General features: G+C 44.0%; 1 protein-coding gene across 4 annotated transcripts in view; it reads right to left on the bottom strand.

Moving 5' to 3' along the window:
• Col4a4 (collagen type IV alpha 4 chain) overlaps nt 1–27,849 on the bottom strand; it is a 162,523-nt gene that overhangs the window by 28,026 nt on the left and 106,648 nt on the right. For all 4 annotated transcript variants that reach the window (XM_045146847.1, XM_045146846.1, XM_045146845.1 and 1 more), the window contains exons 23-37: nt 25,031–25,103; nt 23,973–24,079; nt 21,732–21,915; nt 20,307–20,375; nt 18,574–18,681; nt 17,327–17,545; nt 15,304–15,465; nt 14,072–14,242; nt 13,392–13,535; nt 11,673–11,780; nt 9,765–9,946; nt 8,265–8,328; nt 6,416–6,490; nt 2,275–2,382; nt 1,567–1,674 (exon numbers count right to left, since the gene is read on the bottom strand). In XM_045146847.1, coding sequence (XP_045002782.1) covers nt 1,567–1,674; nt 2,275–2,382; nt 6,416–6,490; nt 8,265–8,328; nt 9,765–9,946; nt 11,673–11,780; nt 13,392–13,535; nt 14,072–14,242; nt 15,304–15,465; nt 17,327–17,545; nt 18,574–18,681; nt 20,307–20,375; nt 21,732–21,915; nt 23,973–24,079; nt 25,031–25,103 — 1,882 coding nt within the window. The remainder of the gene's footprint in view (nt 1–1,566; nt 1,675–2,274; nt 2,383–6,415; nt 6,491–8,264; nt 8,329–9,764; nt 9,947–11,672; nt 11,781–13,391; nt 13,536–14,071; nt 14,243–15,303; nt 15,466–17,326; nt 17,546–18,573; nt 18,682–20,306; nt 20,376–21,731; nt 21,916–23,972; nt 24,080–25,030; nt 25,104–27,849) is intronic.

Below are 27,849 nucleotides of genomic sequence, written 5' to 3'. Positions count from 1 at the left end.
ATTATGACTCAACTGGTGACTCCTCCTCTGGTCATTTCATTATGGACCAAGTTCATTAGCTTTTTAAAAATAATGTCACCCTTAAACTATGTGATCACTATGAAGTACTCAAGTGAAGGAAGAATTAACAATGACAAGTTTTGCCACAGGTCAAATTGGCGTAGATTGTTATGGCACAAAACTCCTTGAAACTCCTTTCTGTTGTACTGAACTGAAAATGCAAGAAGAAGCAGGAATGCGATGTAAGTGGTTAATAGTGAAGTATTTTCAATCCAGGAGGCTCCAGGAAATGACCACACCCACCAGAGAAAATTTTAGAACAAAAAAGATCATTTTGTTTTGAAGTTTAAAGTTATGACAAGTCTGGTTTGCACATTACTAAAAATTTCAGTGAATACAGAGAAAGCAGCAAGTGATCAGATCTTACCATGAGAACTTTCCCCATCAAGTTATTTTGTTGCCTGGAAATATATGAGCATACCAGACATTTTAAATGAATACTGACCCTCTCTGCAGAATTACACCGAGAAATATATACCACACTACTTATGAAAAACTGGAATCGTTGAATGCCATCAGAGGAGAAAAGAAGGGAAAGGGTGGAAAAATAAAGTTGGACTTTTCATACTGATATAATGAGCTACTTTTGTTTTATTATCATTTAGCATATGTGTAAGTCAATCAGCAGAAAGCCAATGGGATAGAAGGAAAAAAAGAGATAAAAGGACCTTGGCTATCTTGAAACCTCCACTGCTGTTTTTGAGTCTCAGACCCTCAATTTCATGACAATGAACCCAGCTGTGTAGTCATCTGTTTGTATATTTATTTACCAGCCAAAATACTTACTATGAATCTACAGGGTACAGGACAGTAAAAAAAAAGTCCTTGTTTTTAGAAATGATATTTATTTTTGTGAGGACCCTCTTATAGGTGTTCTGCTCGTGGTGTGCACAAAGGTTACACAGCAAAAGTGTTTTTAAATAGAAAAATTTGGCTAAGGAGAGGCAGATATGGATGAGTAGGAAGATATGGATATGTAACAGGAAACTGTATTACATTAATTTATTATATTATATACAGCACATAACCAGTCTACTATTACCTTTAATGTACAAAAAAAAAAAAATCAACCAGGAAAAAATGTTCCTATAGCTAACAGAAAGAGAGTAGTCATTACTTGTTCTCTCTAACATCTTATTCTTTCCTCTTCCCTCACTTACTGCAGATGCTAAATACATATGTACGTGTACATAGAGTTTCATGCCTGTCTCTTCTATGAGATAGCTACAGAGGCAGACATCATGCCTATTTTCTTCACAACTGTACCCAGCACCTGACAGAATCCAGGACATGAGAAGTTCCTTGACTACTAGACAGCACATCACGAGAAGACTGGCTAAATCCCTAGAAAGGAGCTGGCCATGCCAACATCAGGGTCAAGATGGGCATGACCCCCGGCCGTGGCTGAGCATAAGGAAGAAGGAAGATGCTGGAAGGTGAGAGGCTGGGGCTCGGAGTGGGTGTTGTGAGTCAGCCCTTCGTGGACTAGACTTCCCTTCTACTTACCTTTCACTCCGGGAGGACCTGGCATCCCTGGGTCCCCTGGGAATCCTCTTGGTCCAAGGTCCCCCATTTCTCCTGGATGGCCCTTCAGCCCAGGCATCCCCGGAACACCTGAGGACAACAGGGAAAATGTTGCAGACACTCCAGTGACATCTGAGTTCACCGGGAAAGCCATCTATGTTCTTGATACACGGGTAAACAAGGGCAGAGGTTTATTACTTTTTCTTAAATGATTTTAACTTTCAGAAGAAAAAGGCTTAATTTCAGAAAGATAAAACACACTTCCAAAAAGTTGAACTTGTCAGTCATAATTTTAAATTTCTCTTTCTTTAAAAATAATCTGACTTGACAGGAAAATGATCATTAAAATACTGGGCTGTAAACATGACATTTGTCTTCCCTAAGGCGGGGGGCGGGGGGCAGAGCATCACCAAGAACAGGTGAAATGAAGAGGAGAATGGGAAGGCATTCAGTTATCAGCACTTCCTGTGCCTGGCCAGGTGCTGGCACTGTACCTAAGCTGCTGTATGGAATCAGTGTGGCCCAGGACGGGGGCTGGCGTTCTTGTGAGGAAGAGGCACTTTCAGTGACCTGTCCAAAGGCACACGCTTGGGAGGCAGAGCAGCCTTGTTCAAGTCTGTGAAGAATGTCTCTTTCTGGTTCACCAAGATGCTGAGCGCTTGGAAGTTCCTAGGCTTTCTGTCAAGGTACCTGGATATCCCGGGGGGCCTGGGAAGCCAGGCAGTCCTGGCCTTCCTGAGGGTCCCTTCAGTCCCAGAGCTCCAGGCAGGCCTCGCTCTCCAGGGGCCCCAAAGTGTCCTGGAGAAAGAAGGATCAACATCCAAGGAGCTATAGATTGCTTTGGACACAGAGAATCCTTCAAAGAACCAACTTCAACTCCTGCTGTTCTCTTCTAGTTTTACTTTTGAATATTTAATTTTTCCCACTTGATAAGGAAGATATCATTAAAGAAATTTTGACTACAAAATTCTCTCAATCCTACCATGTTCACACATATTTTATACGTGCGCACACGCCCAAATACCCACAACTTTATTTTCTGATACTTTAATTTGGTATTCTATCATATGTAATTTTCAAGTTTGCTGGTTGATAGTTTTTAAATACTGGCTGTTAGCCCATTGATTTAACCCAAATTAATTAATCTGATTTTCTAACAATGGGCAATCAAGCTATTTCTCACTACCTTAGCTATTGCACATAATGAGCCTTCTACATCTTCAATCAATTTTATTCTATTAAATCATTTCCTTGAGAAAAATTCCCACAAGGAGAATTTCTAGGTAAATAGTGTGATATATTTGGCTCCTTTAAAGTACATTTTCAAATGTTGAAGTACTTTAAAGTAAATCACTACCACTGTGGAATTCCATCCTTTAATCCCAAAATACTGCAGGAGGTAAGCATCTACCTTACAAAAGAACATTACTGCATCCAGAAAAGCTAACAGTAGTCAGCCTTGACTACTGTTCCTGGTTGAATTCTCTCCACTGTCCCTGTTATGCCCTTCACAGATAGTTTGTCCAGACAAAAGTCTTGATGCATGTTGCATCAAGTGGCTATGTCTGCTAAATAAAACAAACAAACAAAAAAGCCAGGGCTGGAGACATGGTTAATCATTTAAGGCACCTGCCTGCAGGACCTAAGGACCCAGGTTCAATTCCTCAGTATCCACGTAAAGTCAGATGCATATGGTTGGGGACATGCATCTGGAGTTCATTCATAGTAGCTAGAAGCCCTGGTATACCTGTTCTTCCCTATCTGATTCCATCTCTTTCTCTGTCTCTCTCTCAAGTAGATAAATAAAACATTTTTAAAAATAATAAAAAATTTAAAAACTAAACTAAAATCAAAAACATGTAAAACAGACTCATGACAGAACTTGCTGAAGAGAATAGGCCAGCTGCCCTCTGGTGTTCTAGAACAGGCCATTCAGCAGTGGTTCTAGGTGCAAGTTTGGAGTTAAGAGCTGCACCCACTCACAGCATCCCATGTCCCCTCACCCAGCCTGGCTTCCACAGCCACAACCAGAAGATCAAGCCCTGTTCTCACTGAGGACTTCCCAGCTGTTGCCTTGTTCTCCAGGTAATTTATAGCTTGTTTGGTGTTTATGTACCCTTGAGTGATGGTCCTCCTCCACGGGGGCCCTCCTGCTTGATAGAGCACATAGCTTCAAGAGGATGAAGAGGGAGGATCCCCCCACCTAGCCAGTCAGACCAGCCAAGGCAACTCCAGTGATCAAGGAGTTAGGGAGGTAGCAGCCAGGTGACTACACATTCATTTTTGCTAATTGACTAAGGATAAAATGATATTTTTGACAATTTAAATATGACTGTTTTCCCAGGGGCTTATTTGCATGTACAGTTTTAGTTCGTGGTTATGCTATAAGCCAATGATCTGCATTAACATCAATCTCTAATTCTGCAAATAAAATATTTACAGACCCATGGCAGGGTTATAACCACTATTCCTTACAACACTCAAAATGCACCAAAGTCTACAGCTGACCCCTGATGAAATATGATATTCTGAGCCCCTCCCTCCAAGGGAGATGGCAGCAGCCCTCCCCCCCAGCTCCTGGTACAAAAGCAACCTTCAGGGTTGTGCCTCCCAGCTGTGTTGAGACAAGCACCTCAGCCTTCATCTGTACTGTATTTTCTCTCTGAGTTGAAAGAGTTGGTGGTAGGAAGATTGATCCCGATACAGCCATACAAACCCCAGGACAAGTGACACATCTAGACTTCCTCACTGGGCTCATTCACATTCAGTGCAGTGCTTTCCAGACAATGGAAATGTTTCCTTAGCTAAAGTTTGTGCTGCTGAGTAACATATAATAATTTAAAATGACATTGTAAGATAAAGCCATGGAAAATAAACAAGGAAACAATCTAAATGGCAACAACCACAGAATATCAGGCCAAGTAGGGCAAGGCAAGTTTTGTGGGAAAGTCTAAATATAAATTAGTTTCTGACTTCCAATTTTTTACAATTAAAATAGTAGGTAACATCAAAGGCTTCCAGAATATACAATTTTATACTATAAAATTTGATATCTTCAGGACTTACAATAAAATTACCAGTAAGTACTGATAAATCTCTTCATATTTTGCTGACTAATGATGGTAGTGATAATGACCACACATGTGTGTAGCTTTCCATTTCCAAGGTGATTTTTAAGTATACCATTTGAGCCTCAGTGAAATCCTGTAGCATGTACAAGGCCACTTTCATAGGTGAGGAAAGTGGGAGCAAAGAAGACAGCCACATTGCCTAAGGCTATGTACACGGCGATGATGGGGATTGACTTTGAGCCACTGATTCACCCTTTCTGGGACTTCTCACTCTGGCATTCATTAATAGACCTCACAATAGTGCTTGTAAACCATTTCCCTCACTAAGTGCAGATTTCAGTTACACCTTTTGGTTAAAATATTATACTATCTAAGTATATGTGTCTGTGTCAGATAGACACAGATAGATAGATAGATAGATAGATAGATAGATAGATAGATAGATAGATAGATAGATATAGATGATAGATAGATGTGTAGGTAGATAGATAGACAGACAGACAGACAGGAAGAATGACCTGATGTCCTGTGGCTGTTACCATGAAAAAGGGTGGTAAAAAAAAGTGGGAAACCATGTCTGTGAAACTTGTTTTTCTGTTAGATTTCCATTTTTACCAATTTCATAGCATGAAAACAGAAAGCAAAACCATAATAGTGCTGCTTTGGCATTCTATTATAAGAATGAAACATAGCTATTGACAAGGGGAATTTTAAGGTAATACATAGAATTCTTCATATAAAGTCTTAATTCATAAGGAACCAATGTCAATCCAAACCTGGTTCTTAGTCCCACATTGTTGGCCACATACTCTTCGGCATGAGTGACTTAACCAATCACCTTTGCACAGACATTTGCTCTGCTCAGGCAGTGGATATCCCCCTGAATGGATCTTTGTACACTTGTCTGATATTAATTTAAGACAAATTCCTAGGATTAGAATTCCTAAGTGAAAGGGTATGAGTATTTTACATATTGACACATGCCCCCAGAGGATGCAGGGAGGGAGTACAAACTAAGACTTGTAATGTTTTCTGAAAAGTAAACATATAAAATGTAAATCAACACACAGTAATGTCCAGGATCAATCCCCCTCCAAAGGTCCTGATATGACTTGAATCAGCTTGAACCCGATGACCCCCCTTTCCCTGAAAAGCACTGGCCGGGCAAAGCTCAGGCAGCTCCTCTGTGTTGCAGGACACCCCGTGGGGCTAGAAGTGTCCCCAGAACACACCGGGGCACCACAGCTCATTCTGAGGGACTCCACATCAGCAGTGATAAACAAAATACCACTGCTGTGAACGACTCGGATGCCTGTTGGTGAGAAGGATTCAGGTTTGTTTGGTTGGGTTTGATGTTTAGCAAATTAGAGTAGATTCCGTGATAGCTCCACAATGGCATGCCTCATTTGCATTCATATATGCAGTTCTCAGCGGGAGAAAAGAGGCTTCCAGAATAACCTGAGGCCATATTAAATGACAGAGGCTGCAAAATAGCCTGAATTTTAATTGCTTTGCAATACGCACTTTAAAAAAATGTTCACTTTTGACTTTGTAACAACAAGAACATGCATAGAGAATCCCTTGCGTATGATACTGGTGCCCTTCTGGGTCAGGGATGGTACAGAAAAGCTACACATAATCCTCTTGATATGTATCTTACTCATATATACTCATATAACCTTTACCGGCATAGAGATAAAACTCATTACTCTGTTTTGATGTAAATTCCTCTCTTTAAACAGAAGAACATGGAGCTATACCTTGACATCCGGGGCTACCGGGCTCACCCTGGGGACCAGGTGGACCACACTGACTGCCAGGGTCACCTTTGTTTCCTATAAGTGAAAAAAAACACCACATGGACCATTATTTAAGAAAATTAAATTTGGTCTCATACAAGTGACTTAGCAACTTCCATGATTTTTGAGTTTTTAATTTTGACTGCACAATAAGATCAAATGGAAATATAGATATAAGAGATCATGATACACACAATTTTATAGCCCACAATAATCATTGATATGCAGTTTGCTTGTTATGTGTTTTTAAGTCCCTCTCCCCAAATTTTCAAATTTGGCTCTTTGTAAGACACCACACAGCACTGAGTAAATCTATGGTTTAAAAGCAAAAGGCAGAAACAGCAAGTTTCTACCCCTAAGGTCACATTTGAAGATATCCTAAGAAAACTCAACTCTGTGTGCTTATAAAACTAGGATCCTGAAGTCCTGGAGTTATTCTTCACGGTCAACTTGAGTGGGTTTAGGATCACCTAGGACATGCATTTCAGCCATGTTTGTAAGAGTATTTACAGAGAGGTTTAACCAAGGGGGGACAACCCACACTAAATGTGGATAACACCATCCCATAGGAAAAGCAGGAAGCTTCAGCGTTCATCTCTGTTTCTGACAACCTACCAAATGTGACCAGCCTCCTCACACCCCCACTGCCGTGCCGTCCCTCCATAATGGATGGTATCTCTTCTTAAAAAGCCAAACTAAAGCCTTCCTCCCTTAAGTTGATTCTGTCAGATGTTTTCTCAGAGTGATGAGAAAGGTCACTTATACACAAACAAATGCTTTCCTGAAGACTTAAGAGATGCACATCCAAAGACCGCTGTGGACAATAATTCTAATAGTCCTAGAAAGCTGTTCAACAATACTGTGTATGGTTCCAGATACCACGGCCTACTTTACAGTTAAATGGAGGACTGAGAATGCAGAGCAAGGGGAGGGCAAGCTGACAGGAGCCATGGGTTAGCACACTTCACAATGCCTGTCTGCTGACACGTGCTTGAAACAGCCATGCCTTGTAGCTTGGATACTCCTACCTGACCCTTCTCATAACCATGGCTAATTCCTGGAGAGGGAAGAAAGTCAGCCAGGCTTTCCTTGAGAAGTTGTAATTTCAAACATGAGAATGTGAGACCCTTGATTTGTAGAGGAAGAAACAAAGGGGACTGTGCTAAATTCCTCTGATGTGCAAACATGTTGGGGCAAAATCCAATCATATTGAGAAATACCTAGGGAGGATACTATGTAAAGAGTGATCAAGCCAGCTAATAAACAAGGAAGCGAAAACAATCCACAGAGAATAGTGAGAAACCATGGATTTCCTAAGGCTAGATTTTGTCAGCCATGTGGTGTGGCAGAAAGAACTATGTCTCCTATCTGTGGGCGCCATGACACTCCAGGGATGTTGAGCCTATTTCAGATCCCTCCAAGCAGGAAGCAGCAGCTTTGTTTTGTGAAAGGGGCAAAGAGATGATAACAAATTCACAGCCAAGCAGAAGAGAAAGGAGTTTTGAACACTGGAGTGAGAAGAAATCAAAATCAAATGTGAAAGTCCCCTACTTGTAACCACTTTTGAAGAAGAAATGTAAATCACGCTTATTTAGTGACTAAGCATGTCCAGTCTGAGGCTCCTCACCCTAACTACATCAGCTGCAGTGTTTGTCCAAAGCCACGCCCCATTCATAGACAGGATTTAAGGTGCTTTAATAATTAGTGCCTTATAGTTTAAACAGTTGTTTTAATACATGTTAGTTTGATATGTGTTACCGTCCCCCAGGAATATGAGTTTGATAGGTAGCACTGTATTTCCAGGCCTTACCTTTAGGTCCTCTTGGTCCATCAGTTCCTGGGAATCCAGGAGGGCCTGGAAAACCCGACTCACCCTGACAATTTAATGGAACAAAAAAGTGTGACCTTAGCTGAGTTTTCAATACAGTGGAAAAGCATGACATGATCCAGTTATAATTGTCTGCAATCAACATGGTTACTATAATTGGCAGTGGTTGAGAAAACTGGAAATGCATTGCAAGCGTATACTACATGTGTCTAATTTTTGAAAGTTGAGGGCTGGAGAGATGGCTTAGCAGTTAAGAACTTGCCAGTGAAACCTAAGGACCCCGGTTCAAGTCTCGATTCCCCAGTACCCAAATAAGCCAGATGCACAAGGTGGTGCATGCATCTGGAGTTTGTTAGCAGTGGCTGGAGGCCCTGATGCACCCATTCTCTTTCTCTCTCTCTGCCTCTTTCTCTCTCTGACTATCTGTTGCTCTCAAATAAATAAATAAGTAAGTAAAAATAATTTTTTTAAAAAAGAAAGTTGGTAAAACTCATCCTGGGCTGGATCCATCAATCTACAACCTCACCACCTATCCTCTATGCACCACAAAAGTTTAATTTCAAGTTTTGAGTGAAAAGTTGGCATGAAAATTGAAATATTTATTGAAAGTTTTGTTGAGCTATATACTTTGAAATCTATTTTATTCCAAAAGATGGAAAGGCAATTATATTATACTTTTCTTTCTTTTTTTTTTTTTTTTTTTTTTTTTTGGTAGGGTCTCACTCTAGCTCAGGCAGACCTGGAATTCACTATGTATTTTCAGGGTGGCCTCAAACTCATGGTGATCCCCCCTAACTCTGCCTCCTGAGTGCTGGGATTAAAGGCGTGCGATTTTTGCAGAAGTGCAATATAGGCTACTATACTTTTTGGCTTCTCAGGGGTATGTTACTCATGATTATAAAGCCCTGATAAAGTCAATAATATATTTGATCACATGAAAAGGCTTAGAAACCAGAATTTGGGTAGTTCTCCATGATGACTTTTTAAAAAATATTTTATTTTTATTTATTTGACAGAGAAAGAGGGAGAGAGAGGGAGAATGGGCACGCCAGGGCCTCCAGCCACTGCAGACGAACTCCAGACACGTGAACCCCCTTCTGCATATGGCCAATGTGGGCCCTGGGGAATCAAACCTGGGTCCTTTGACTTTGAAGGCAAACACCTTAAGCACTAATCCATTCCTTCAGCCCTAAGATGACTTTTGAGTCCAGTAAACCTGCAGTTATTGAAGTGAGACTTGGTGGGGTCATTTAAACGGGGTTAGAATGTGTGGAGTCTGACCCACTCCTCTATACCAGGGCAACCAGCCATGTGCATGGGCCAGACATTTCAGTAACATCATGACCTTCCAGAAGGCTCGATCATGGTACCCCTCACATCCCAACAACGAGCAGAGGAAAGCAATATACACTGTCCAGTCATCGCTCCCTGTGAGCAGAAAGAGTTTGTCATTTCTTCCCACCTCCTTTAGTAGCCCCTTACCTGGTCACCTGGAAAGCCCGGAAAACCAATGATTCCTCTCAGCCCAGGTGAACCTGGAGGGCCAGGAGGACCGGGATGTCCACGCTGCCCCTTTCTCCCAGGCGGCCCTTTGTGAAGTCCTGGTGGTCCATATCTTCCCAGATCGCCTCTTTCCCCTGGCCTCCCAGGGCTGCCTTTATCACCTGTCGAGGTCAGAAGTGTCAACAACCCCTTGGGCGAGATCTTGGGCTAGGCGATGTGGGCTCTGAATGACTTGTTAAGGGTGAAGCCAAAGGTACTGTGATATTGGCTCCTTCCTTATACCACACTCTTGAGTTTTTGTCCTTAGTGCCCTCACCATGAAAGACGCTGCTCAGGAATAGACTTGGGGGACATCACAGGAAGGAAGGGTCACACAGGGCCACATACTCATCTGATAAATGAGGAGGAACCTGACCCAGAGAAGCTGCAACAGGTCCCCCAGCAGCTAGTTCAAGCCAAGCATAGCCCAAACCTCAGGCAGATTAACCCTAAATTGAGAGAGAACACAGATGCACTCAAGACCATTGCCAGGCCATGTTGGTGACACCAGCAGCATGTGATGCTTCCTAGGGTGGCTGGCATCCCAGATCTGCAGGTTTGGAATCTGGACTTTTAGCATGTGCACATGTGTGAGTGTTGTGAGCATGTGGTTATGTGTGTTCTTATGTGCATGGGTACACATGTGTGAGCGGCCAGAGGGTGATGTTGGGTTTACTTTTCAGTTGCTTTCCACCTTAGGTTTTTGTTTGTTTGTTTGATTTTTCAAGGTAGGGTCTCACTCTAGCTCAGGCTGACCTGGAATTCACTAAGGAGTCTCAGGGTGGCCTTGAACTCACGGCAATCCTCCTACCTCTGCCTCCTGAGTTCTGGGATTAAAGGTGTGTGCCACCACGCCCCACCTTAACCTTTTTTTTTTTAATGGGAGAGAGAGGAAGAGAGAATTGGCACACCAGGACCTCCAGCTACTGTAACTGGACTCCAGATGCATGTGCCACCTTGTGTGCATGTGCAATCTTGCACACTTGCATCACTTTGTGCATCTGGCTTACATGGGATCAGGAGAGTAGAACATGGGTCCTTAGACTTCACAGGCAAGTGCTTTAACTGCTAAGCCATCTCTTCAACCCCATCTTAGTTTTTGAGACAGGATCTCTCACTGATCTTGGAGCTCCCCTATTTGGCTTGACTAGATAACCAAGTGGGTCTCAGGGACCCTCCTGTCTCTGCTTTCCATGTGCTCAGATGACAGCCACACCCTGCCATGCCCCAGTTGTTTTTTTTTTTTTTTTTTTTTTTTTTCGAGGTAGGGTCTCACTCTAGCCCAGACTGACCCGGAATTCACTATGTAGTCTCAGGATGGCCTCGAGCTCATGGCAGTCCTCCTACCTCTGCCTCCCAAGTGCTGGGATTAAAGGCTTGTGCCATCACGCCTGGCTAATACCCAGTTTGTTTGTTCTTTTTCTTAATGGGAGCTGGGGATCCGGACTGTAGTCCTCATGCATGTGGAGAAAGTATTTTATCCACTGAGGCTTCTCCCCGGTCCCCAGATGCTGTATTTAACAAGATTTTCAGGTGATTCATATGCATACCGATGCTGGTCAAAATGGCTCAGTTCTTGTATTAGGTATTTAACTGCCCCAAGCAGAGTGACTTTAAGTCTGGAAGGAGCACTTGACATATATCTCAGGCCAACCTTAGTTTGGAATATCCAAATCTATAAATATATAGGGATTTCAGATAAGTTCAGCAAAGAAAGGAATTACATACTGAAGAACCAGAAAGTTCCTAGTTCCCTGTTACACAGAATGTGGTGTAACACAATAACTTGATTGAATGGTCTATAAAGTCTCAACTTATTGGATAAGATTATAAACTTTCAGCATTTACCTCTTTCTCCTGGGAACCCGTCATCTCCAGGAGGCCCAGGATCCCCCATGTTCCCCTTTTTGGAAATGGTGACCATTTCTCCTGCATCTCCAGGTGGTCCTCTGGCTCCTGTAGAGATCAATAACAGGAGAGAGGAACAAACACATGCAACAAACATGCAACGCACTGCGCAGATGGCCCAACTGCTACCGCCCTCCCCTGCAGCAACCCCTCCGGGCTGTATCTGTGAGCAGCATGCTGGCGGCTTGGTGGGCTGTAGTCCTGGCGCCGCTGCGCCTCCACCCCGCACCCCTCGTCCGCTCCTCGGGGCTGGGGCGCCCAGGGCACTTGCCACATTCAACTGCACTGCTGCAGGGTCGTCAGTGAGTTGAGAGGTTTGGAACATTTCAGGCTACGAGAGTGTTTGCCTGTCCTGAAGAATTGGAATCCCCATCTCGTGCATCTGAGTCTATACATTCCTCTTCCTCACCAGCCTATTCCTTTGCTTACATGGAAAGAGCAGGGGCTGAGAAGATGGCTCAGTGGGCAAGGCACTTGCCACACAAGCACGAGGCCTCCACGTTGAGACCCCAGCACTCAAAATGCTGGCTGTGGTGCGTGCACCTTGAATCACAGTGCTGCGGCGGCAGATCCCTAGAACTCAGCGGCTAGCTAGTCTAGCCAAGTTGGTGAGCTTTTGGTTCAGTGGCAGACCTTGTCTCAAAAAAAAAAAAAAAATGTCTGGGCTGGAAAGATGGCTTAGTGGCTAAGGCACTTGCCTGTGAAGCCTAAGGAACCAGGTTTGATTCTCCAGTACCCACATAAGCCAGATGTACAAGGTGGCACATGTATCTGGAGTTCATTTTCAATGATTAGAGGCCTGGCACACCCATTTTCTCTCTTTGTCTCTCTCTTCCTTTCTTACCAAATAAGTGAAAAATAAGGTGAGGAGCAGCGAGTGAGGAAAAAAATTAGACACAAACGTCGAGATTCCACGCATGTGTACAAACACACCCATACATGTGTGTTCATACACATTCAAATATGCATGTTCATTGGGGCTGGAGAGATGGCTCAGCAGTTAAGGCACTTGCCTGCAAAGCCAAAGGACCCAGGTTTGATTCCCCAGTACCCACATAAGCTAGCACATGTGTCTGGAGTGTGTTTGCAGCATCTAGAGGCCCTGGTGTGCCCATTCTCTCTCTTTCTCTCTGTCTCTTTCTTTCTCTCTCTCAAATAAATAAATAAGAATAAAAATATTTTTTAAAAAAGAACCACTCATTGGGGCCCGTCAGTAAAGCACTGGCTGCACAAAAGAGAGGACCTGAGCCAGCGGGAGCGTAGCCTGCAACCCCAGTGCCCTGGAAACAGAGGCAGAGGCAGGGCCTGCCTGAGGCAGCCGGCTAGCTCAATGAACAAGCCCTGGGCGCAGGTGGGCGGCCTATCTCAGTACATAAGGTAGACTGAGGAAGATGCCTGACATCAACCTCTGGCTCCCCCACACCCATGTGTACCCACAAACATTTGCACAGGCACATGCCAAAGTATAACCAAATAAGAGTCGCTTGTCAAATTTTCTAATAATAGAACATTTCATTTATGATTAGATGGGAGGTAAGCAAACAACAGAGAACTGCATAAATCCAATCCTCAATTTATTTTTCAGAGACCATATTAATAGCTTTTGATTAAGCACCAAAAACAAGCCCCTCTGTCTCCCGCATAATTACATATACTAACCTTTGGCACCTTTTGTTCCCAAGTCTCCCTGAAAGCCAGGCCAGCCTTTCTCTCCACGTTGTCCCTTTGGGCCAGGTTGTCCATCTGGGCCTGGCTTTCCTCTCTCTCCTGGAAATCCAGGGAAACCAGGCAACCCCCGGGGTCCTGGGAAATGAGAGCAAAGTTGTGAGGAAAACACTCCTCGGGCCCTGTGGCTCATCCATGTGTGTTCCTTGTTCATGTAGAGGTGCAATCTCCCACCTACCCGTGCGAAAGGTGAGCTAGAGCTGGGAACCTCCCATGACCATTAATGCCACACTGCTCCACCCAGTCCTGTTTTCTACCCCAGGCTCGGGTGTCTCCGAGTCCTGATCCCATCATGCTTTTAACAGCACCGAGATAAGGGGTGATGGCGGAGGACTCCTCCAGGATGAAATGAGTTAGCCCTGATCTTAGGACATCATTGGCTCAAGTGGCCAGAGTACTGTGCATACAATACTCCTCCCCGCCAAGGCCTTTTGAAATTTATCTTCACAGAACAATTCTGCCATTGGAAATGATAGTACAGGGAAGAAGAAGATACATGTCATTAAGAGGACAAAGTCAAGCTAGTCTACTAGGATGGTCATATGTAACAGCTTTGCCTGAGAGTTGATTTCAAGTTTATAAACTGGGGAGAAATAGAGGAAAACACTACTCACCCTTTGGTCCTGGAAGACCAGGTAGCCCATCTTCTCCAATGGGGCCTGGAATTCCTGGAGGTCCTTGGGGTCCATCTGCCCCTGGCAGTCCTGGGAATCCAGGGAGACCCTTCATTCCAGCTGGTCCAGAAGGCCCCATGTCTCCTGGCAGTCCTTTCCAACCTGGGGCCCCTGAGACAAAGAACAGTGACAAGAAGATCTGAAAACTGAAAACTGCCTTCACAGGCAGGCATGAAAAATATGCTCCCAGGAGCTTAAATTATGTATCAATTGAACAAAAACAAAACAAAACAAAACAGTATTTTTCTTCTTCTTCTTTTGTTTTTTGAGGTAGGGTCTCACTCTAGCTCAGGCTGACCTGGAATTCACTATGTAGTTTCACAGTGGCCTTGAACTCACAGCGACCCTCCTACCTCTGCCTCCAGAGTGCTGGGATCAAAGGTGTGTGCCACCACACCCAACTCAACAAACAGTATTTGACATTTAAAACTACAAAAGCAACTCCATCTAAGAATATGTTTCTCTGGGTGATAGAGAACAAGAAGCAGATCATGTGAATAAATATCTCCCCATGGGATGTACAAAGGTTTTCTATCTTCATACTGGCTCTGGAGAATGGGGCTCATGGCCTCGGGGACTGCGTGAAAGAGGCTGAAGGTACCTGTGTGAGGACACATAAAAGGCACCATCTATGAGGAACAGGTCACCACCAACTCCTCTGGTGCCCTGGACTGGGATATTCTAGCCCCTTAATCTGTAAGCAATAGATTTCCATCGGAAGATACTCCTTCACAGGGCTCTCTCGCTCTTTCAAGCATTTCTGGGCATGCCAAGAATGTTAGATCCTGGTCTTCTTGACAGGCCTGTTCTTGAGTTGTGTTTGCAGTGAGTGACCTTGAAGAGGACATTGCACCATCCCCGAAACATAAGCAGGCTTGCTGGTGGACTGCTATAAAGTGGTGGTTCCTAAGTTCAGTTCTCCTCTCATATAAAGCAAGGTGGCGGGGTGGGGTGCGGGGGACCTGGCTAAACACATACATGTTTCCCGTGGGACTTGGATGACGGGGGAATAACACAAACCGGCATGGAATTCATGACTAATAAAGTCTTTTGCCTTTGACTTGGGATTCGTACTTCTGCTGACATCCATAAATGAGAGCAAGAGACAAGCTGACTGACCGCACACAGGGGGAGCCCCGGACCCTTGTTTCCTGACACCTTCTGACACGTACCTAAGCCACCAGGAGGACCTGGATGTCCTGGTTGGCCTGGGAGCCCTGGAGCACCTCTTCCACAGGAATAGGCAGGTGGGCCTGGGATACCTGGGAACCCAGCACTTCCTTCTCTGCCCTTGGGACCTTTAAGACCTGGGGTTCCAGGAATGCCAGCAGACCCTGAAATGATACAGGACATTGAAGACATTCATGGGTGAGTACTGCACAGATGACCTACAAGACACTGTTTATGCATCTCAGTACTGGCCAGAAATCACTTGACTCTTACTGGGGACTCAAATAAGCTAAATCTCTGAACAGGTTTTGTTATTGTGGGGGGAAGCTTCAAATGAATGGGAAAAAGCTACACATCACTGAATGAGTCACTTCACAATGTTATGTGGATAATGAAAGCAATGCCCTAGGCAGATAAGAAGCCACAAGCTTTTCTGACTCTAGGTAACCTGTACCTTTGTAGCAGGCTTCTCAGACAGTCTCTGTAATAGGAACAAAATGTTCAGTGCACAAATATGCTCAGCTTTCTGTCATAATGTTCAGAAAGAAAAGTGAATCCATAATAATTTCACACTACCAGCTTAAAATCCTGTTTAATTTCCCTGTTTTCATTGTATTGGTTTATCTACCTTTAACAAACTAGTCATTGCGGAGGATAATTATTAGGGTATTTCACAATACATACTAATCCATAAATGTTTTCTATTTTTAAATAATTTCTTTATTTATTTGAGAGAGAGATTGGAAGAGGTGGATAGAGAGAATGGGTATGCCATGGCCTCCAACCACTGCAAACAAACTCCAGAGGCATGTGCCACCTTGTGCATCCGGCTGACGTGGGTACTGCGGAATCGAACCTGGGTTGTAGGCTTCAGAGCCAAGCATCTTGACCATAAACCATATCTCCAGCTTATGTTTTCCATTTATGTTATCTATACAAATATGATTTTATTGCTAATAGTTAAATAGTATTTCTCCCCCCTTCTGTGTATGTATTACTTAGCTCTCTCTTCATTTTTCCAATGTTCTCCACTGAACAATAAGAGTATTTTTGTATCTTTCTTTCTTTCTTTCTTTTTTTTTTTTTTTTTGAGGTAGGGTTTCAGTGTAGTCCAGGCTGACCTAGAATTCACTCTGTAGTCTCAGGTTGGCCTTGAACTCATGGCGATCCTCCTACCTCTGCCTCCTGAGTGCTGGGATTAAAGGTGTGCGCCACCACGCCTGGCCCCAGATACGTTCTTTTGTGAATACTTTTGATTCATGATTGACTCTGAGGCTGTGGAGCCCATAGAGATGGGCTTAAGGGGTTGGTGGCAACTGTACTAACTCATTTTGGTGGATATCTAAGAAAGATTGGTCCATCACCATTTGGGAAAATCCAATATAGTGCCGGTTGTGCCTTGCACACTGTGATAACCATCACCCACAGGACTCATTGCCACGGCTCTTGGATCCTACCCCAGGATAAAGAATCAAAATTCCTAAGATTGGAGCCCTGAAAATGGCCATTTTAATAACATCCTGTGGGTTATTTTATATACATTAAGATCCAAAAAACCTCCATGGTGGATCCTTGATGAGCAAAGGACACAGGTCAGGGCCCAGGCCTCTTCACATCTGGAGCGTCAGTGCTGCAGCAGACTCACCCCCGCCCTGTCACCTGTGCAGACACAGCTGGCTTTCTTGGCTCTGTCCAGTTCTCCCATGCACTCCCCTGAGCACAGCACTCTACCCCCGAGCTGCTTGTCCTCACACTGCCTCACCTACCTCCACCACGTCACTGGCAGTGAGCAGGTTACCTGGCCGTTACTCTCATGCTTTTTGGAGCAAACACAGCATCTGAACCTAAAGCAAGCAGTTGTATAAGGTTGCTGGAGATGCAGGTACGTGAGATGTAACCAGTACACATCTGTGAGGGGGCAGTGTCGATATTATAGCTGGCCAAAGCAAGGCAGTCGGTTCTACAAGGACCTGTTCCAAAGCTGAGCTGACATTCTGTACCCCAGGGACAGTAGCAGCCTCATACCTTCAGCACCTGGATACCCTGGGTCACCTTTGCGTCCTTTCATCCCTGGCACTCCTGGAAGTCCCCTATTTCCAGGAGGTCCTGGGTGACCAAATGCAGGGTCCCCTGGGAGTCCTTTCTGACCATCCACTCCAGGTGGCCCAGGAGGGCCTGGGGGTCCAATAGGGGAAGACCCCCTTTCACCTTCAAAACCTGGATCTCCCATGTTGCCACGAAATCCTATTTAACAACAAAAACATTAGTTAGTTGCTATGTATGCAAGTATGGAACCAATACTTATTAAGACCACTACATTGATAAGAACATAGGCATGTGTACTCAGTACATAAGAGGTACCTTGTAGGCAATGCTGCTATAACTTTAGAAGCTTAATAAGTAAGTATATTCTTACCACCTTACCAGAGAGATAAATGGTAATTATTTCCCGCATACCAATGACATTTTTCTAAGTTTTTGTTTTTATGAGATAGGGTCTCATGATAGCCCAGGCTGACCTGGAACTTGCTATATAGTCTCAGGGTGGCCTCAAACTCTCAGCGATCCTCCTACCTCTGCCTCCCAAGTGCTGGGATTAAGGGCGTGCACCACCACACCTGACTTGTTTTGCTTTTTATGTCATCATTTTTGTTTTGGGGGTGTATTTTGTTGTTTGTTTTTGAGACAGGGTTTCAGTTAGTCGCCTCAGCTGGCTGGAACTCCCTGTGGGCTCTAGGATTGCCGTGAACTTGAGCCTTAGCCTTCCAAGTCCTGAGTATGGGTGGTCACCACCACAGGCAGCTCCCTGGCTGCTTTCTTCATCTGGCCATCGTGCTGGGCTGAGCACTTTCAACCACACAAGAGAACAGCTTAGGCAGCATTAGATTCTTATCATCTCAGCTTTCACAGCACGGCTGAGGGTCTCGGTACCAGTAACAACCATTTCCCATCATCTATGGACCCTTTGCTCATTACCTCAAGTGTATCTTTTTATTTTTACTTATTTATTTGACAAAGAAAGAGAGACAGAGAGAGAGAGAGAGAATGGGCGCACCAGGGCCTCCAGCCACTGCAAACAAAGTCCAGATGCATGTGCCCCCTTGTGTATCTGCCTAATGTGGGTCCTGAGGAATTGAACCTGGGTCCTTTGGCTTTGCAGGCAAATACCTTAACCACTAAACCATCCCTCCAGCCCCTTAAATATATCTACTTTTAGAAATACTTCAGAGCTCCTGATAGACATTCCCAAAGCAGGCAATCCCTTCATTTACCAGGTGGACCTGGCATTTCAGACGATCCTGGTTTGCCTTGTCGGCCCTTCTGTCCATCTAAACACCTCGGCCCAGGAGCTCCCTGCGGACCCGGAAAGCCCTTCAGACCTAAAGAAGAAGAAAACACAGACCCAGTCAAACACAAAGCAAACAGGAACACAGTGAGGGATTTTTAAATGTCTGGATTATGTCTCTTAGAAGTAAAAATGATTCTCATCAGTTTACACAAGCATTTTGTGGGTCACATGTCCCAGATGAGTGTTTTACAGTCATTCTGTTCGGGCACTTTCTCAGAAACTACTAGCAGATTCTTCCTGAGAGCCCTTCACAGGTGTACCTGCCATCCGATGAAATTCTGAGCCCTTCCGTACCAGGTCTGAAACACACATCTGCAGTCCTTGTCTCTCGGGATGGAAGTCCTGAGAAAGTTCCTGAACAGAGGCTGAGTCAATGGCCCTGCATTTGGCTACCTTTGCCCTTATGTGGAGCACAGGCAAACTGTCTGCCAAAGGAACTGAGATTTTATTTGAATCTCGTATTTATTACTAAGAGTTTGCTTAGCTAAAATAGCCTCTGAACTGTGGACTTCAAAGGAGGTACATCTGCCAGTATAACATGAGAATTCACTTCCCTGAAGGTAAAACTGCTGAACACAATCAAGCTTGTTCATCTACCTGTGATCAGGGACCAGTAAAAGTGGGAGTGAACATTCAGTGGGTCGACCCGCACCTGGGGTCTCTATTGCTGTAGAAACACAGCTCCACCTTCTCACCATCGCTTTGTGGCGGGGGAGCTGTATCTTCCTGCCCTTTGACCTGGGGCTTGGTCATATTACTGGTTTGAGCCAATGGGATTTTTTAAAAAAGTGTGTGTGTGTTTATTAATATGAATATAAAAGCATACTTGCAAAAGGAATCTGAAATTCCTCGGCCAATGGGATATGACTATGAAGAGACCCTGGGCGTGGCATGACACTGTGAAGCTGGGCTCCTGTACCTCTGTGATCTCAGGTAAGGGGTCAGCAGTAGACGGTGTATTGCTGATCTCGCTAAGTCAAGGACCAGGGACCAAGGCAACAGACACTGACCACACCAACTCAGACTCGCGGGAGAAAGGAATGCCCTGGTGCCCACCCAGATTTTGAAGCTGTGGTGACCTATTGCAATGAAATCAAGTGAGTACAGGGGCGATAGACAGTAAATCCATCATGATCCAACTTTTATGTACATTTGTACAAATGTAGGACATGAGACAACACACTGACTTACTACTTTAACTCTTAAAGAGCTGGTTTAAGTAAACTTTAAGGAAATGAAAATGAAAACCCCTGTTATCGACCTGGGATTTAATTCAGCTAAACACAGACACTGATTCAAGTGAAGCAGAGATATGAAAGTAAAATCAGGGATAATGGTGCTTGGACAGTTTTTGAATTTCCTTCTCTGATTTTGGGCCTCTGGGAAGGCAGAAAGGAGTGGATCTTAGAACCCATAGGCAAGTGGACACTTTTCACTCTTGAGACATAGGAAGAAAAAGAAAACTCCTCAAAGGGCAGCTATTTTAGGCGGCAGGTGATCAAGTCACGGTAAATTTTGTTGGTGAGAAAGTGGAGAAGCCCCATGGATTGTGCTCAAACCAGCAGATTAGACACACTGTCAACATCTGACAGTTTTCCTCCAGATCCCAATCCCTTGAGATCGCATAACAATAGTAGAACTTTTCACTGAGAATACCTGGAGGTCCACTGAAACCTGGAGGTCCTGGCCTCCCAGGGTAGGTTACATTATAAGGAATGGTGTCACCTGGAAAGAAAAAAAAAGTGGCATTTACATAACTGAGCACCCAATTCAATGTGAGATTCTATGACAAGTCATTGAAGATATTTTTCCATATGATGCTTACAGAGTTCAATGGAAGTTTCTAAATATCACTAAATCAAATTTCTTGGATCTATTCTTAAATCTTAACTGTCAAAATAGTTGCAAAAATAATGGAGATAATAAAAAAGCATTGACTCTAAGAAGCATCCATTTAAATAATTTAGGAAAATAGAAATTATTAATACATAAATAATAATGCATAAGTCTGTAAATATCTAATTCAATGGATCAAACGTTTTGATAAATCATGAAATAGCACCAAAGGCTCAACATTGAGTTCAGAAGGCTGTTCGTGGCTTGCACAGTGGGAAATGCACACATGTAGAGACTGGGCAAGGCACTAATAACCACCACTTTTAAGGGCCTGCCATGAGGTGGGTGCTTCAAACGTATTGTCTCTTGTTCTTCTAATAACTCAGCCATGAGGTCGTCATTCCCATTTTAATTGGCAAGTTGATTAAGACTCTATGACTTCTGACTCTGAACTCTCAGATCCTCCTAAACTCAAAAGCTTCACTTTCATAACAAACCAACACCACATGCTTATTGCTTCCTATACTTTTAAATCAAAGATGTATGAGATAAATAAAAATTATTTATTTTTCTATGTCTTTTACAATGAATTTGCATCTTATCAAATGCAAAGGAATTTGCTTTGCTACGTTGTCAAAGTGAGAACCAGATATATTATTTATTTCAAAAGTAACAATGTAACACAGGGTACAATATATATTACAAAAGAAAACAACTTTAATAAATCTTTGTTGTCATCTTAAAACTACCAGCTACAGCCTTAAAAGTAATCTTATTTTTTGAAGTTCATATCACTGTCAAATATGTTTAAAATATCCTTCTTTTTCTTCCTAGAATGCTTACAACTGGTTTTTCATGAACAATGATTTTTAAATGAAATAGTAATGCTTCTTTTATTAAGATATGCTGCATTGTCTCAAAAGATTATACAATACAGGTACTTTGAATATATGTGTATAATTTTAATACATTTATGAGCTGATCCTGGGATATGAATGGATGTAAAGCAATTTTGATAAGCCAAACCAATGAAGCAACAAAGCTGACTCAGAATTTTGAGATTGTTTTAAATATTGATTATGCGATAATGCTTTTGTTTTTCTTACAACTGTCAAGGCTTAGACCCATCTGGATGGAATTTCGTTTGGCTAACACGTCAATGCTGTGATAGCTTTGCCCAGCAGAAACTCCCTTTAGCTTTCACAATTTCACTTGACATTCCACCACAGAAACATTCAAAATTACCTTTCTGCCCTTTTGCGCCATCAGGGCCCCTCATGCCTGGGTGACCTGGCACTCCTGGTTGACCCCTGTCTCCTGGTAGACCTGGAAATCCCAGTCCTGGAGGTCCCATAGGTCCAGGTTTCCCTGGAGGGCCTGGTGGTCCAGGAACCCCTTTCCTGCCTGGGACCGCATCCTCATGGCCTCCCTGGGAATGTTAGGTCATGTACCAATTACTGATGTTTGAAAGTCTGTGAACTCAAAGCATTCATTGTAAGCACATATGAAAAAAGCTAATAATTGAGAGATGGTTAGTCTGAGGCATTACTTGAAATAATTATATTCTTCTTAATAATTTACTTACATATTTGTATACTTGCATGTGCATATTTGATGTGGGTGTGTGTTATATATAGATATAGAAAATGAGTTTTGTTATACTTTAAATACAGAAAATTAAACAAGAAATTCTATGCAGAACTACCTCTTAACACCAAATGTCACAACATATAAATAAGTAAGTCAAGGGAGGTGGTGGGTTTACATACAAATCAAGTGAATCCTGTATTCGAAAGTTGTTTCCTATCTGCTTATGACAAGGTACCTGGAAAGACTCCCTGATCCTTCAACACCTGAGAGTAAAGGGACTACAAATTCTTTCCCCACTTCTTGAGTCTGAGCTGGGGCTGCCTGACAGCCCTGCACCTCTGCAAACCTAATGCAGTGTACCACCAGAATCATTTCTAGGCAGCATTGCTTTTGGTAAAATAGATCCCAAGTTGCAAAATTTGCATGTGACCCAATCTGCTGGGACCTCCTTGCCTCGTGGCTGGGAAAGCTAAGCAGTGGATGTAACACCTCCCGCGGGAATGCGGCTCCCAACTCAGCGCTGCCCTCCCGCAGCCAGACGTGTCCTTGCCTCATCTTGCACCCATCCGTGTGAACAGGTAAGGACTCTCGGATATGAGGAAAGCACGTTCTAAGTTGGGGGCCCTGTCTTCTATCCTTCTGAGGGCTCCAGTCTTCACTGAGGTCTGTGATAGTCTTGGGTTTCTGGAGAGTTTCAGTGAATCTGGTCACAGGTTAAATTTGACCCTCCATTTGATCTACAAATACATTTTGTATTTTTACACTGTGACAAGTACATTGTGGTAGAAGAACGAATGAAGCGATGGTTAACAAGCTTAAAGCAAAGAGCATTCACGCACTTCAGATCATCTGAAAAGTCAACGAGCATAAATACTGTGATGCCCAGTTTGTAAGCTCCTCCTCGTATTTGTTCTTTCTGGGTGTGTGTGTGCATGTGAAGGCTGCTCCTATAAAGTCATAGTGCGGCCCTTCCCTAGATCCACATTTACTGTGTTTTGTCATCATGCTTGGTAGGCAAACATAGTTTGATGAGAATAGAAAACACTTCAGAATAAGACAGACTGGAGTTTCCCCTCCCATTTAGGCTCCTTGCACAGCAAGAGGCCTTAAGGACCATGTCTGAAGGCTCTGCTTCTTTTTGCAAAACTGGGAAGATAATTGCCTTTCCGTAGACAACTGTTACAAAGAAAATATCCAGTGCAGTAGGAACTGTTGGTGTTGTAGAACATGCAAAAGTACTACACATGCCCAATATACTTTTCATTTCTAAGCAATGGATCACGCCTCGTGCTCTTTTCTTGTAAAGTGAATCATCTACATACAGTATCTACCCTTCACTTCTCAGTGGGAGTTTTCCATCAGCCAACACCTCGGTCTGTTGAGTTTGCATTAGGTCATGTTGCCGGCTTGCTTTTTCCCCTCATGTGTTTCTTTACTGGGAGGGAAAACTAAGGGTAAAGACCAGGGCCTGCGCTCTACCCTCTGTCCCAGAGAGCCGACTGCGCAGACTTAAATGCAATGGGGCTTAGCAAGAAGGAAATTCATACAGCACAGGTATGATTCAAAATCTAAGGACACAAAGTCTTTCTTTGACTGCCCTGCCACTGAGGTTAGACCACGTGTCATTATGCCGTATCTCTTCCTTTTTTTCTTTTCTTTTTCTTCCAGCGCTGCCTATGGAAGCCAGGACCTCATGTGTGCAGAGCCAGGGCTCTATCACTGAGCCACATCCTCAGCTCCCACACCACATCTTCCCTAAAAGTCATCTATTTTTGTAGCACTGAGCTGAACTGTAACTGATGTTACATGTTGACACTTCACTGAGTGGCAAAGGGGAAAGTAGTTGTTTGTGTGCTTGTAAGAAAGTGAAATTCTATGCCAGGGAGTTGTACATACTGGGGGTCCTGGATCCCCTTGATCTCCAGCACGTCCATCCTGCCCATGTTGTCCAGGCTGTCCTGGAAATCCTGGAGGCCCATCAGCTCCTCTTTCTCCTTTGTACCCTGAGAAGAGAGGTGAAAAGACTTACAAGCTCTTATCCACATGGAATTCAGTAGAAGAAAGAGAAGGATAAAGATGAAGATAGTTGCCCCGACTCTGCATGGGCTGGCAGGTTTCCTGAGTACCTAAGTTGACCAGTGTCACTCCAACTATTACGAAGCCATGGGGGAGAATTAAAATCACCAAACCTACTAAATCTCTTTATTTGGAAAATTTGGAAGAGGTGTGTGGAGGGACCAGGATCTCCCCTTGCCTCAGCGATGGAACATATGGCATTCTATCCTAGCCACAGTGGGCAGGGGAACTGGTAATGAGAACTTTTGTCTTAGACTACACTGTCCTTTGGGAAATTGCTCTTCTACCTAGCTTTGAAAAATAGAGTCCTCCTCATCTCTGAATGCAAAGAGTGGGCGCTGCCTGAGGCATGTCACTGCAGCCCAGAGAAAGCCAGGCTAGTGGGAGAAAATGCAAATGGAGCACCGAGGGATGAAGGGCGAGCCTCCTGACGCCATGACAGGTCCTGGATCTGGTTGTGCCCGTGTGAACCCTACTCCTAGATTTTACACTTTATAAATTACACGACTTCACCCAAACTCCTCTAGGCTAAGTGAATGTCACTTGTAATTTAAGTTTCCTTGACTAGCACGAGACACAGCAGTGCAGTGAGCCGACAGAAGGCAAGTCGAGAGAGGGCTTTGATTCAAAGCCAAGTTCACTACAGAGATGACGTGGATACATGATTAAAGGAGCATTTATGTTTTCAAATAAAGGACAGAGGACTCAGGGTTCAACCTTCACACCACTCTGTGAAGGGTAGGGCGTGCTTTTATAGCATTCTCAACAACCCTAAATTATAAAGAATTGATCACTGGTCATAGGAGAAATCAATGCGAAAGCGTGATCCGTATATCACCCGTAAAGTGTCAGGGGGCTAAGCGATGGCTCATGCTCACCTTTGACTCTGGATACAACCATGTCGCCCTTTGCTCCTTTGTCGCCTGGGGGTCCTGAGGCGCCAGGTTTTCCCTTGGGGAGAAATCAGAGCAATGCATCCGATTAACTGTGGTAGGTCGAAGGTCATTCACATTCTTGTGCGTCTGATTCCCTTCTCCACTCACCCTACATCTCTCACTCAAGACTGCTGGCTTGGCAGTCTTGGTTTCATCCCTGCATTGGTTTCTTTTCTCATTGCTGTAGCAAAATATTGAACAAAAGCAACCTAAAGAAGGTGGATGTTAGCTCACAGTTTGAGGGTACGTTTCATCGTGGCGGGAAAGGCAGAAGCTGAGGGAACGGGCCACATTGCAGCCAAAGTCAAGAAGAAGAGAGAGATGCGTACAGTGTGCAGCTAGCTGTCTCTTTTCCATGAAGCCCACAATCCCAGCCCATGGGATGTAGGGTGGGTCATCCGGCCTCAGCTAACCTAATCTAGGAAAACCTTCAGACATGCTCAGATTTGTTTCTATGGCGATGCTAAATCCTGTGAAGTAGACAGCGGAGATTAGCCACTCCAGTCCTTTTCCTGCTTTCAAATGTGGTTTTCCTTTGGAAAGAAAAAACAAAAAGTTCTAGGTGGTACAATCAGGGTAAGAGCTGTACCTGAGGTAATAGAAATACATTGATTTTACTTTTCCTTAGTTGGTTAAGCAGGATGCTAAGCTTGTGTGTAATATATCATTGAAGGAGCTTAAAAACGTTGCATGGGAGCCCTGTTTGGTTACATTACTATATATAAAATTAAAAGATTAATTCTTTTGACCTTTCTTCTGCAGGAAGGAAAGTGAGGCATTAGAGGTCAAAAGAGCTTCCTTGGAGCTGTAGGTGGAGGAGAGGTTGGTGGTGAATTTGATGAAAGCGGCAGGGAGACGCTGTCATGTTGAGAGAAGCTGATGAGGATGGGAAGGGGAAATGGGGCCATTGCTGTAACTCGTTTTCTGTTGTCTCACGAGCTAACAACAAAAACGCTGGCTGACAAGCTCACCTGCCCATCTTCTGACCTCCGTGTCGCTCAGACACTGGGCTGCTTGGGCCCTTCTTTTGTAAAGCGCTCACTCAGAGCACGTCAAAGCGATGGGGACCTGCTCTGGGCATGTTAGCGTGGCAGCGCGTCATATCAAACACCCTTGCAGGAACATCCCAGGTAGTCTGAAGTCGCTCGTCCCCTGCATCTGCAGGTGTGAGTGAGCCTCCGCCCACCACTAGCTTTGCTCACACAGGGGCTACTCCCTCGACTTATTTTCCTGTGAGCTAATATGTTCAAGCCAGGTTCACTATATATATATATTTTTTAATCAGACCTCTACTAACCTATAAGCTGTGAGCTGTAAAGGGGAGAAGTGGAGGTAAGGACAAGCACACTGGCTGCATACGCAGTGTCCACAGAGAAACCCCAAATGCAAGCAGCAGACATAAAGTCACAACCAGACAAAATGGACAGGAAACCATCTCTGTCCACACAGTAACATCCCTCCAGCCAAGCAGCTTGTTTGGAACTAAGTCTCTGAGACATCAAGTTGGTCCAACGACAGGCCCATCTCAGCTAGTGTGTGAAAGAGCACATCGGATCCTTAGACTTCACCAGGATTGCCACCAGACACCACTGGAGAAACTTGTGAGCACACTGCTGAAAGGTCTGTGAACACGGCAACGTGTCCGGCTCCACTCTGATCACTGGATGAGGTCTTCTTGGTTCCATGGTGCTTAGACACTGGGGAGATGAGTGGTAACTTGGGGCAGAAGTCCTCAGCACCACCGTGAGAGCTACTTTTCACAAGTCTTCCTCACATCCTTTTCTTGGTTTTCATTTTCTTTCCCTTCCCTTTCTTTACTTACCCTACTTCTTCCCTTCCTTTACTTTCCCTTCCCTTTCTTTACTTACCCTACTTCTTCCCTTCCTTTACTTTCCCTTCCCTTTTATTTTCTTTCCTTTCCTCTCCTCTCCCTTCTTTTCCCTTCTCCATTCTCTTTCCTTTCCTTTCCATTTCCTTGTGCTCTGTGTTACGATTGGGGCCCCTAATAGTAACCCGTATATGAGGGCATCAGAAACAGCCAGTCCAAAGTGCCCTATAACAATTAAATTAAGATATCTTACCATGGTAAGCCTGGATGAACTAGTGATCCACCCAAAAATGTGAGCCCTAAGAAGCAACTCGGCATGAAGCCACAATATTTTAGACTCATTAACACTGCCATTAAGAAGATTAAGTAGTAATACACAAAAACTGAATTAGTAAAATATTTAATTTAATAAAGCAGATTACAGATGGCAAACCACAAAATAATTGTCATGTGTTCACTCAGTATGAATGCACTGAGGACCTAACTTCCTGGTGAACTGACTACATGTGTACATTTCTGGAAAAATGGAAAAGAATGATTTGGGGACTTGATAACTTGTTTCCAGTTTGCCTAGGATTAAGCCTTTTTAATAAGAAGGGAACAGACGGGCTGGCTTCAGCCTCCGGGGAAGTGATTGTGTTGTGTTGACCAGGCAGCCGCAAGTCTGCTTCAGCAAAGGAACAGTACCTAGAAATAGACCCGTCCCCTCCTCCCAGGCACCTGACATCGCGCATTCCAACAAAGCCCATCTCCAGACCTGCAATCTACATCCCATCTGAGTCCTGAAGCCACGCCACTGCCTGCTCAGCAGCTTGACATGCTGGCCGAACAGGCACCTGGGGTAATTAGAATGCAGGATGTCCACCACAGCCTCATGTGTTGGTGATCACGCCTCATACTTAACCCCCAGCTGATGGAGCTTTTGGCAAGTAGA

Source organism: Jaculus jaculus, chromosome 4, assembly GCF_020740685.1.
Source record: "Jaculus jaculus isolate mJacJac1 chromosome 4, mJacJac1.mat.Y.cur, whole genome shotgun sequence".
Taxonomy (NCBI): Eukaryota; Metazoa; Chordata; class Mammalia; order Rodentia; family Dipodidae; genus Jaculus; species Jaculus jaculus.
This window is presented reverse-complemented; position numbering and strand designations above follow the sequence as displayed.